General features: G+C 34.0%; 1 protein-coding gene across 1 annotated transcript; it reads left to right on the top strand.

The window, feature by feature from the left end:
- Nucleotides 1–2561: 2561 nt before the first annotated feature.
- Nucleotides 2562–10759, top strand: slc47a3 (solute carrier family 47 member 3). The gene is made up of 17 exons (XM_016557137.1): nt 2562–2786; nt 4493–4594; nt 4706–4774; nt 4863–5011; nt 5200–5242; nt 5500–5544; nt 5619–5716; nt 5800–5897; nt 6015–6128; nt 7501–7568; nt 7643–7751; nt 7900–7975; nt 8795–8864; nt 9011–9143; nt 9662–9756; nt 9862–9904; nt 9990–10759. Exons 1-17 carry the CDS (start codon nt 2673–2675, stop codon nt 10202–10204), a joined length of 1641 nt encoding a protein of 546 aa, XP_016412623.1. The 5' UTR covers nt 2562–2672; the 3' UTR covers nt 10205–10759.
- The last annotated feature ends 1336 nt before the right edge of the window (nt 10760–12095 follow it).

The raw sequence follows: 12095 nt of genomic DNA, 5'->3' as shown, positions 1-12095 counted from the left end.
CCTGATGATTTCATAAACCTGCCGAGGTCAGAAGCACTGGATTAATGATAGTTCACGATCTTGTGGAGACAAAAGACTAGACTTCACAACCATGTGTTTATAGTCTCCAGTCAGCAGCCACACAGCAACCCCATAGTGCATAGTAATCCTCAATTGCTGAGGTATGACCAGGTTAAAACCTCATGATAATTTCTTACAATTGTTGCAACAACTACAGAGGAATGCTGCAATTTTGGTTAGGTTTAGATCACATGCATGATGCCAAATGGGCAGCAGTAAGAGGGAAGTGTGCCAAACAAAGAAATCGTTCTTAAAAATACATAGTCACACACAAATTAAAATCTTTGGCATGAAACAAAGCGATAAAATTGAATTACAGAAAAAAAGGTCTGCCATTCACCACAGAATGCCTGTTTTCTATTTAAAAAATTAAATTGTTATAGGCCTAACAAGTAAGCAGCTAACAAGCGGTTGGGTGTGCAGTGACACTGTGATCACTATGATCTTAGATCTTTGAGGGAAGGAACAGATATAATTACAGTGCCCTTTTCTGCTTTTCGGCAACTTCAACACCCACTCATTATCCATCTGAACCAAAAGCGCATATACCTCAGTCTCCAATTTGGCTGTATACATATGAGAGCCCAAAAAATAGTAAGAAAAAAATTCATTTTCGCTTGGAAGTTATTCTTGTATAAGACCTTTTGCTGAACTAAGTGAATATGGTTAACTTTTATTCTCTCTTTAACTCTTATGGTTAACTCTTTCTGGAAAATAATGTTGGATAAAAAGATAATTAATTTACATTTAGCCAGTATTAGTGTCACAAAGAAGTATATACTGTGGTGGAGACTGGGTCACAAAGGGAGGTTACCATAAGGGCCAATGTACTAGCCTCTATAAGGTTTTGAGGGAAAAGGTCAAATTTTCTATAGCAGAGGTTTCTTCTTAATTAATTAATTAAAATTAAACATTTATATATATATATATATATATGCTGCAGCATCAACAATACTACAGCGAGAATAAAAGTTACGCCTTCTTTCTTTGCGTGAACATTTGGGCGGTGTTATGCAAATCTTCCCACATCGTGACGTAGCTATGTGGGGGCGTGTTCGAACGAGCCGTTTTAGGTAGGTGTGGCTGACTCTTAACTTTTATAAAGAATATCTCTTTGGTTTTGAGACTTTAGTCTTTGCAACTTTACAGATCTTCTTTATGCACCAAGAGCTTGTAACACTCTAAAGAGAAAGGAAAAATTGAAATCGCATCATATGACCCCTTTAAATGTTTAGGCTTAATTTTTAGGGCATAACTGCATTTATGGAGTTGTTGTCCTGCATTTGTCAACAGTCAACTGTATGGACTGTAAGATGACGTACAAGTCTGGGCGGGGGCCAGTGCGTTAACAGCGTTAAAATATTTTAATCGCGTTATTTTTTCATAACTAATTAATTAAGTTAACGCGTTAAACTGACTTATATATATATATTGTTGTAGTTAGCGCTGTCCTAAAACCGTCCTTTGTTTAATTTTGTTGTTTAATTAATTGTTTGTTTCATAAAAGTTTTAAAGCTTAAATGACTGTAATAAAACTATAATAAGCTCAATATTATAAACTATTTAATAAGCTAAATATTATAAGCTATTCAATGTCAGGTTCCATTGTGACAACATCCACTGCTAAGATCAAAACAGTTTTTCCCTGAACAATAGTGGAAATGCCCAATATCCTTTTTCGTAGTCAATACCTACATGTAGTCAAGGTATGTGCTTATATAGAACATAAATCAACACTGTGAAATCTTTACTGGAACAAAAAACAAAAAGTATTCAAACTCTTAGAATTTTAGAACAAATAACGCCACCAGTTGGCGACATTAGGAACTGTAGCAGCAGTAGCAGTGTCAAAGCAGTGTTTGGCTGAACATAGCAACCGATTAGAAATATCAAATTTCATTTTTGCCATTATGACGATAGTGTTCAAGACTTCATGGGATTTAATACTTTACTGGATATCGAAAGATACAGCAAGCAAATGCTTTGAGGACTGTCCCAAAACAAGAGTCTCTTATCGTTTTCCTGGCAAACTTAGGAATGTCTGAAGGACACATTTGCTTTTATATTACAAGCTATTATAATAATACATTTATTTACACTTGGGTGCACATTGAAACGTGTAGCCTACACGATGTGAGCTCTGCCACAAACCCTGTGTTCTACCTCTAACTTTTCTGTTGGTGTGTGTGACTGACTGCTCTTTGTGTGTTTCAGTATTTCTGCGCGTGTTGACATGAGCAGAAGTGGTTCCTGTCAAACAAACCTGCTTTTCTACTTTTCACTTCAAACCTTACGATATGCATCAATCTGGGTGATAAACAAATACTGAAACCACTAGTTTAAGAAGTATCGATATTATTATGTGAGGATCGTTCCTCTCGCCTGTCGCCATACAACAGTATCAACAATAATTAATATTTCAAGATCGATCCGCCCACCCGACGTCAGCTGGATTGGACTTGAACTGTGACTCATTTATTGTGACCACCAAAAGTAAACTGTCGAACTTTATATTCAGAACTACAGAGATAAGAACAGCTTTCTAAAGGCGCGTGTTCCAGGTTCTGAATCAGATATAGCTCTATATCTGATATATCAAACCATTTGTCAGGATGAACGAACCAGAAAACACATCCAGATGTCAAGGGTGCTTGAGATGTTTTAGTTTTTTACCTGTGCACTTTACAAGAGAAATTGTAAACTTGTGCTCTCTAGCTCTGCCTGTGGTAAGTACAGTAGGCTAGCTACATCCTCGTTTGTTTGTTTTATTTTAAATCTAAATCACATTTAACTGTATGGTTTAATCGCTTAACTTATCAATGTTAGAATTGTTCTATGAGCATTATTATTTTTAACCAGTATTTAATTTTGTACAGTACATCAGTTTATCATCTATAAATGTGAAGTGTGTCTTCTTGAGCCCTGTTTAGTTATGTCAGAGGTGTCCAATCCATCAATCGGAGTTTAGTTCCCTAATACACACCTGAACCAGCTAAGCAAGATGTTCAAGATTATTAGAAACTTCCTGAGATGGGAGACACGAAGCTTTCCACTTTCCAGTTCAAGCAAATGCTGGCAATGATTCAGTGTTTCACAGGCTGGTGACGCCTGCTGGTCAAAACGTTTTTATTTTATTTTTAGGGCTGTCAGTTTAACGCGTTAACTTAATTAATTAGTTATGAAAAAATAACGCGATTACAATATTTTAACGCAGTTAACGCACTGGCTCCCCGCCCACAGACCTGTACAGCATCTTATATTTCATATTGACTGTTGACAAATATGATGCAGGGCAACAACTTCATAAATGCAGTTATGCCCTAAAATTCAAGATATTGGTGCAGAAAAATGCCCCTGTATGAGTTTTGTCTCATATTTATATAGATATCCCACTAGCAGCAAGATCAATATCACAGGAGCTGATTTTGTCCTGAATATCACAAGCTTAAATGTGATTTTATACAACAGTTCAGTAAATAAGAAGTTAATATTGTGTTATATTTTAAACACAATATTATGTGTTTTTGCTCAATTTTGCAGAGAACATATTATCTTTAAAGCCACAGCAGAACTGTTGTGCGTCTCCGAGCAACACAGAGGTGTTTCTGCATTTTGGACTACCTGTAGCTTGTTTATTGAAGATGCAGGACATGAATGAATCAGCCGTTTGAACGAATCGAATGAAAGACTCATAAAGACATTTACTGCCACCTGCTGGCAGATTTAGTTTGTTATTTAGAGTATCACTTCATTAAAAAATAATCATAATAACAAAAATAAAAACATTAAAGGGATAGCTCACCCATTTTTAAAAAAAATTCTGTCATCATTTACTCAGCCTCATGTCGTTTCAGACCTTTCTTTTGTGGAACATAAAAGAAGGTTTGAAGACTGTTGGTAACAAAGCTGTTTTACTTACCAATGACTTTCATTGTATGAACAAAAAATAGAGGTTACTGATGTGTTTCTCAAATAATCTTCTTTTATGTTCCATAGTTTATGTTAGGCCGTTGCAGCCTAAATGTTTATGTATAATACATTTTATGTTGAATCAAGTCAAATATTTCTTTCTAAAGCTACAATTTGTAACGTCTACTTGATACTTTCTCATTTAACACAAAAATAGCTTGAAATAATCGTTTGTGGGTATTTTCACAGTCAAATTTATTTTGCGATTAATTAGATTAATTAATCGAAACATCATGTAATTAATTAGATTACAAATTTGAATCGACTGACAGCCCTATTTATTTTATATTTTATTTGATCTAGTATGTTCTCTGGTATGAGAATTTCTGCTTCCTACTACCTGCAACCAATTGCAAAATAGCAAATAAATGGAAGTAGTATCGTTTTGGCATGCTGCTAAACCTTTATTATTCACCGACCATGTCACCCATGTGACCCATGTCTCTGTTGTTTCTTCTCATAGTTTTTGTCCTATCTTTTCGACTATTTAATTATTTTTGTAAGCACTGTGTTCTGTGGGCACCTGGGAAAGGTAGAGCTTGATGGTGTGACTCTTGCCACAGCTGTGAGTTTTATATATTTATCTCCTCTTTAATTGATATGTGTAAAGTAATTTTAAATATATATTTTTTAAATGTAAGCGATTAATGAGTGTCCATTGTGTTTTCACCTACAGGTCATCAGTGTTATGGGTATTGGTATTGGTTATGGCTTGTCCACAGCATGTGACACACTTATTTCTCAGGTAGAAATGAGTTTTCCTGTTCATTCACATATAAACAAATATAACCTTTTTATTTTTGTTTTTTACATTGTTACACTGTCTTTTGCAGGCTTTTGGAGCTGGTAACTTACATCTAGTTGGTGTTATAACTCAGAAAGCAATTTTAATTCTGCTGCTCGCATGTTTGCCATGCTGTGCTTTTCTTATCAATACAGAGTCAATATTACTGCTTGTAGGGCAAAGCCCAGAGGTTGCCAGGTGAGCACTATTCAAGATTGTAATTAGCAGATCGGCACATACTGACCCTGAAATAAAACAAGAATTAATCCATGCAATAACATCCTTCAATAATAGCTTTATGGAACATATTCATGTGCTCAACAGAAATTAGTTATTAAGGAAGAAACAGGCTACAACATAACCTCAGAACTGCTATTCTGTTTCAGAGTATCTCAGCTGTATGTGAACATTTTTTTGCCTGGTCTTCCGGTATGTACTTTCATTATCTAGAAAAGTGATCCCCACTTCAATGTTACACATTATTTATATTTATATATATGATATATTTATATTTTGTCACGTCTCAAATGTACTAAAATGCTTAAAAGAAAGGCTCTCCTTTTTGGTCTAATGGTTGTTACTTCATAGATTTTGTGACTAAAATATGATTTTTCATGACCAGGTACATCTTTTAAAGTATTTAGGGCTCTCAGTGTAGAAAAATAACACTGTTATTTTTGTCTCAGGCTGCTTTTGTGTTCATTATTGAAGCAAAATATCTACAGAATCAGGTATGAGAAAGACATTAAAATGTAATGCTCTGTGAAAGCATGAATGTGAAATTTAATGAAATCTCTCATTACAGGGAATTATTTGGCCCCTGGTCATTACCGGAGTAGTGGCAAATCTCCTAAATGCTTTAATCAACTATATCTTCCTCTTTGTCCTGGACATGGGTGTTCCGTGAGTTTCCATAATATTTACTGTTAAACTACGCCACAGAAAGTAACTAGAGAACTTACCAACCATGTGTATTTCATCTGCAGTGGATCAGCAGCTGCTAATACAATCTCACAGTACAGTTTGGCGATCATATTGTTTATCTACATCCGATGCACGGGTCTTCATAAGGATACCTGGCCTGGTAAGTTGGTGAGAAATCTGTTATTATATGACCTCTCTCCATGTGTTTGTATGCAACAGTCACTGCAAGCTGATCCAGTTGACAGATACATTAAAGCATTTCTTTATTGCTGTATAGGTTGGTCGATGGACTGTTTGCAGGAGTGGGACTCATTCATCCATCTGGCCATTCCAAGTATGCTCATGATGTGTGCAGAGTGGTGGACTTATGAGATTGGAGGACTGCTGTCAGGTTAGAGTGCACACTTGTCAAACTGTTATACAACATTTTTAGAGAATATGTCTAGTCATTTGTTTAGTATTATTAGAGTTGATATTGGAGTTGAATAGACCACAACTCACAGGATGTTGAATTGGAATGACAGCAAGAATTACATTATTTAATTAGCTCGCAAAACATAAATACATTATTAATTTTGAGCAATTATGACTTTAATATGTATTTATTGCATTTTTTATGACTTTGGGGAACATTTCTGGAAAATGAAGTGTTCTTATATAAAGTATATCATTTTAAACCTAACATAAAAAGGACAGAAATAAAAGACTTTTAAAATATGTAAATGTACGTCAGCACCGATAGCCTTGTGGGCAGCGCGTCGACATACAGCGCCGTTGCGCTACGGGCGCTCACTTCCTGTCAGTTCTGATCTGTCCTATCGTAATAAAAGGCAAAAATGCAAATAATAAGCCTTTAAAAAAATATGAAAATGTATTTTCTTTGATTATTAGTATTTTAAAATGTTTTTGATAATATGACTGTTTATGTGTATGATAACATAAAATGAGTGCTGTCACACGATTAATCGCGATTAATCGCATCCAAAATAAAAGTTTTTGTTTACATTATATATGTATGTGTACTGTGTATATTGATTATGTATATATAAATACACACACATACAATATATATTTTGAAAATATTTACGTTTATACATTTATATATTCATATTCTTATATTTTATATTATATATAAATATATTTAAAATATAAACATAACATATTTTTCTTAAATATACACATGCATGTGTTTGTATGTATATATACATAATAAATATACACAGTAGTATACACACATATATTATGTAAACAAAACTTTTATTTTGGATGTGATTAATCGCGATTAATCGTTTGACAGAAACTACATAAAATTGATATAATATAAAATTTATTTTTAAAACTATTCTTACAGCAAACAAATTTATGTATGAATGTGATTTAAATTGATCAAAAAAGGAATCACCCCAAGGCACTTGAAATTATGGGTGACACCCTAATGAAGGCGTGTTAGCTACAATGCGTCGGTGCACTTGTGAGTTATTTTTAATGTAAAGTCATGTGAATAAAGGCTTTTTAAATTTTTACCATAATTTCTAGTGCCTTGGAGTGATTTGTTTTTTGATGAATTTAGAAATCCTACATCCAAAAAGCACCGATTTATGGACTTTATACTGCAGCGGCATTTTTTGCATATTTTTGATGTATGATTTAAATTTAATTCTACTTTTTGAAATTCAAAATTTAATTGCAATTCTGCATCCCTTTTAATTCAGATTTGACTCAAAATGAACCCTGTTCCTGACCTTTTTTTTTTTTTATGGCAGGTTTGATAAGTGAGGTGGAGCTCGGAGCTCAGTCAGTTGTGTATGGACTGGCAAATATCGCATATATGGTATATATTTATTAGTGTGAAAGTGTTTTATTTCAAGGTTGCATGAACACTTAAAGTCAGTGGCTTGTGTTCAGTTCCCTATAGGGTTCAGTGTAGCTGGCAATGTGAGGGTGGGCAATGCCATGGGAGCAGGAGATGTTGCTCAAGCCAAGCTCTCTGCCAAACTCTCTATTATTTGTGCAGGTAATACTAAGAAAGAACAAAGATTCTTCTTACACAAATCATTACTTTATGCCTGTATACATCACTAGCTAGTACTGTAAATTATTTTTATACCATGCTAATATTCTTATGGAAATGTGGAAAATATTTTATTGTATTTTATTTTCAGTCTCTGTTGCAGTGGTTTTGGCAACTGTCTTTGGTTCTTCAAGGAATGTAATTGCTTATATCTTCACAAATGACAAGTGAGTGTTCTTCCTTAGTTAAAAACATTTGCTTCATAACTATTTTTCATCATTATCTCTGTACGTTTCTCCTAATATCACTGGTACACTGTAAAAAATGACCGTGAATTTAACGGTAAAATACTGTAAAAATGCTACAGTAAAATCCTGTTAAATGGTTAACGGTAAATTCCCCTACTATATACGGTGAAAAACTGTATTGGACATTACATGTATTGGACATTAATTTTACGGTAATATACCGTATTTGGAAGTGAAAAAGACCGTATAATTTACAGTGAATAACCGTAAATTGACATTCCCAGAATTCCCTGCGTTACATTTCAAATTTGATGTTTTTTTGTTGAAATAACTATGTTTCTTTTTAGTTTTTTCTTATCAGTTTTGTATATTAGGGTTGTGCGTTACCCCTAATGTTGTTAATGAATGTTTATTGCATTATTTCAGTTTCATGTGTGTTACCATGATGGTGTTTGGTGTTTGTGTGAATGACACTGTGCACCTTAAGTGGCAACTCCAGAATGAACTTTGCTCATGTAGTACTTTAAATATGAACTTTATGTATTTAAGGCATTTCAAAATCTTTGTTGTTCAAAATCATTAGTACAGATACAAACAAAAAGTTAGTAATTTACAGTATACATTTTTTAATTCATAACAATATATTTTGCATCTATAATTAACATAAAATTAACCTGCTTTGAAAAAGAAATAAAATCATTTAAAGCCACAAAATTGAAACTGATACTTTTGAAAACAGCATTTTGAGAAAAACAAGACTAATATTGGGGCAAATGTTTTCTTTCCTTCCTCTCACAGAGACATCACAATGAGGGTTGCCACGGTAATGGTTTTATTCGCTCCTTTCCATCTTCTTGACGCCACTGCGGTAAGTCATTAGCAGAGTTGTGTTAGAGCACTCACAGCCCTCATTAGTACTGACAATACTGACAATCAAACACATCTGAAACTACACTGCATAGAGTCATCTGGGGAGAAAATATGAATTATTATTTCTTCCTTCAAACCAACCAGGCAGCAAGTGGCAGTATAGTGAAAGGTCTGGCCAAGCAGAAGATTGGGGCAGTCTGCAACCTTGTTGGATATTATGCTGTTGGCTGTCCTATTGGAATATCCCTGATGTTTGCTGCGAAATGGGGAATTTTTGGTGAGGCATATATATAATGTAATAAATGAAAATAAATATATATTTTCTATCAGTTACATATTGCATTATTAGTTAAATATTGTAATTTTTTTTTACTGTTAAATACAATGTATCTTTATTATTAGTATGCTTATATATTATAGGTAATTAATGAATTCAGAATTTCTTTTTATCTTAATATTAATAAACTGTGTGTATATAATAAAAATAATACACATACACAATAAAAATAAAAATATGTATTTAATATTTATAATTAATATTAAATATACATTAGAAATACAATTTAAAACATGTTTATATGATTTCATATATTTATTAATATTACATGTAAAAGAAAAACAACTAATAATAGTACATTATATTTGATAATATTTCTAATTTAAATTAAAATACAAATACACATCAAAAATAGCATTTGATATATTTTATAATGATATTTAATATTAATATGTAATTTTTTTTCTGTTTCACTCTGTCTTGCATTCTATGTAATCCATTCCTCTAATCTTCTCAAGGTCTGTGGACTGGTCTGTTAATTTCCGTCTTCCTTCAGTCGGTGTTCCTCATTGTCCTTCTTTTCAAACTGAACTGGAAGAAAGCCTCTGAAGAGGTGAGGAATATAGGATTTCCTTCCATTAAAAGTTGATTTAGTCCTTTTACAGTGCACTTAAGTGAAACTTTTCACTGATCTACTGATGAACTTTCCACTTTCCAGGCACAGATCAGGGCTGGTGTACTGACGAGAGGGGTGGATGATGGTAATATGTTTGTTGTGACACTAACAACTCAAGAAGTCTGATTTTATTTAATGAGGCATGCTAATAAGGGTCATTTTCTTGACAGGTGCGCAAGAGGACGGCGGATATATTGAGGGCTGTGATGCGATTAATGCCACAGATATGGATGGGCTAGTAAATGAGGAGACTGAAGTGCTAGTTGCTACAGTGAGGGTGCAGCTGCCATTGAGTGTGTTAGTGCTGCGCCGCGGTCTGGCTCTGGCAACTATGCTAGTGCTCCTAGCTGCTGGACTCTCCGTTAAGTTCTTTCTAAAGAGATGATGATGTTATAACAGCTGAAGGACTGGTACTGGGGAAATGTTAGAGTGTCTTAAAGCAGACAGAGAGTCCAGCCAGTGCATGTCAGGGTGCCACCCAAAAGCAACCAGTACAACATGTCCATTATGTCCACTTTGTACTGTATTTGCAAGGCAGGTGAGGCCTGTCAGGCACAAAGCAGGGCAGCTTTCTGGAATTTCAGACAATGTCCAGGCATTAAATATCAAGGTACTGTTTTGTTTACATGACATTGGCTATGTCATTTTGTACTTGCTCATTTTGTATTAATGTTTATATTTATTTATATAAATATATTTATTAATATGTCGTTTACTCAAAGAAAAACAACCTGTACAATCCCAAGTCTTGCAATAAATCCAGCATATAAGGCTATATTCTCATTCCCACATGCGCTCACATCTTTATCATCTCATGAATTTATATTTAAAAAAGCAAATGTTTTGCCGCAAACACAAATGACAAACATGAATATCAGGAACCTTTTTAAATGAATGCTATTTCATGCACAAAAATCTACTTTTCGCACACTGCTGTAATTGAAGCCACCGTGAAATAAAAATTCAGTATCCTTATTTATGAAATAATGCAGTTTTTATTATAAATGATTTATCAGTGCACATCATTTTTTATGCATATAATTCATGTGTACTCATAAAATTAATTTAAACATACAAGCGTTCATTAAGATCTCAGCAATTAACAAACAATAATGATCCAGTCAATTCCCAGTGGACAAAATCGAGTCCCACCCTACATTTTTTTTGTTTGTTTGTTCAGAAACATTTAACTCGGACATATGTTGCAATATGGAAGAAAATACTATAAACTTTTGTTTCATGTCGACTGAGACCATGCCACATTGCAATTATGACTTTCACATAGATGTCGTTGGATTTCACGCTGGACCAACATGCCAGGATCTGGCGATGTGCATTTTATATTACATTTTTGTATTTTATTTGTCCTTAGATGACCTAGCTCTGAATATAGCTGATATAGAAAAATTACCCCAGACACTCTCTATATAACGGGATAGTGATTTATTGAGCCAGGGATTTCATTTGTGATAAGCTGCTCTAAATCAGCTATGTGCAATCTTTGCAGCTGTTTGAAAGTATGAATTAAATCTAATTATAGATCATCTTTTTACAATAAAAATGGGGAGTGCTGAAACACCCGACTTCTCAGCACAGGGCATGTGTGTTTTTATGTCTTGTTCAATTTAAATCATGTCACTGACTTTATCAGTTCAAATGAAACAACCCCCACTAATATTACTCTTTGCTCCCTGCAGCTGAATTACCCTTCCACACGTGACACTTATCTGAAAACAGCCCAGAGTCACAATCACATCAGACTGTTTAACCAGGAAAATTCCTTTGATTAGTTCATCTTAATGGGATATAGGTGGATCAAACATTTACATATAGCAAGTTAGCAACAAACAATATGACAGCAGAGCTGTGGAGAGGCATATCAGCATATATGTGAATATATATTAATAGGCTTAGGATGGAGTGACGGACAAAATATTTATGATAAAAAGTAGATAATGTAGAATATATAAGTGGTGCATACAGTTTATACACAAAGCCACTTAAATTTAAAACTAAAAATGATTTACAGTACAAAAAATGAAAGACAACAATAAACGGACATCCGTTTTTTTTAAACGTTAAAAAACGTCAGTTCTATTTCTGACGTACAGTATGCCTTGTGGTTGTTCTACTTTATACAACAGTACAAATGGATCGAAACATTTGCTTTGAAGCTTCCAGTGTAAACCATTTAAGAACCATTCTTTCAGAATGTTTTTTTGTGTTTAAAAACACAAGAGCCAAGGCAGTGTAAAGGGCTGTTCACACAGAAAGCG

The sequence above is a fragment of the Sinocyclocheilus rhinocerous genome, unplaced genomic scaffold (genome assembly GCF_001515625.1).
Source record: "Sinocyclocheilus rhinocerous isolate Xijiao unplaced genomic scaffold, SAMN03320098_v1.1 scaffold166, whole genome shotgun sequence".
NCBI lineage: Eukaryota > Metazoa > Chordata > Actinopteri > Cypriniformes > Cyprinidae > Sinocyclocheilus > Sinocyclocheilus rhinocerous.
Note: the sequence above shows the minus strand (reverse complement) of the source record. Positions and strands in the feature narration are given on the sequence as shown.

Excerpts from the sequence above, each read along its gene's own strand:
- slc47a3 (XM_016557137.1), top strand. The coding sequence starts at position 2,673 with ATGAACGAACCAGAAAACACATCCAGATGTCAAGGGTGCTTGAGATGT. Across the intron at positions 5,717-5,799 it reads GTCCTGGACATGGGTGTTCC|TGGATCAGCAGCTGCTAATA; the intron begins GTGAGTTTCCAT and ends TTTCATCTGCAG. Across the intron at positions 9,144-9,661 it reads TGCGAAATGGGGAATTTTTG|GTCTGTGGACTGGTCTGTTA; the intron begins GTGAGGCATATA and ends AATCTTCTCAAG.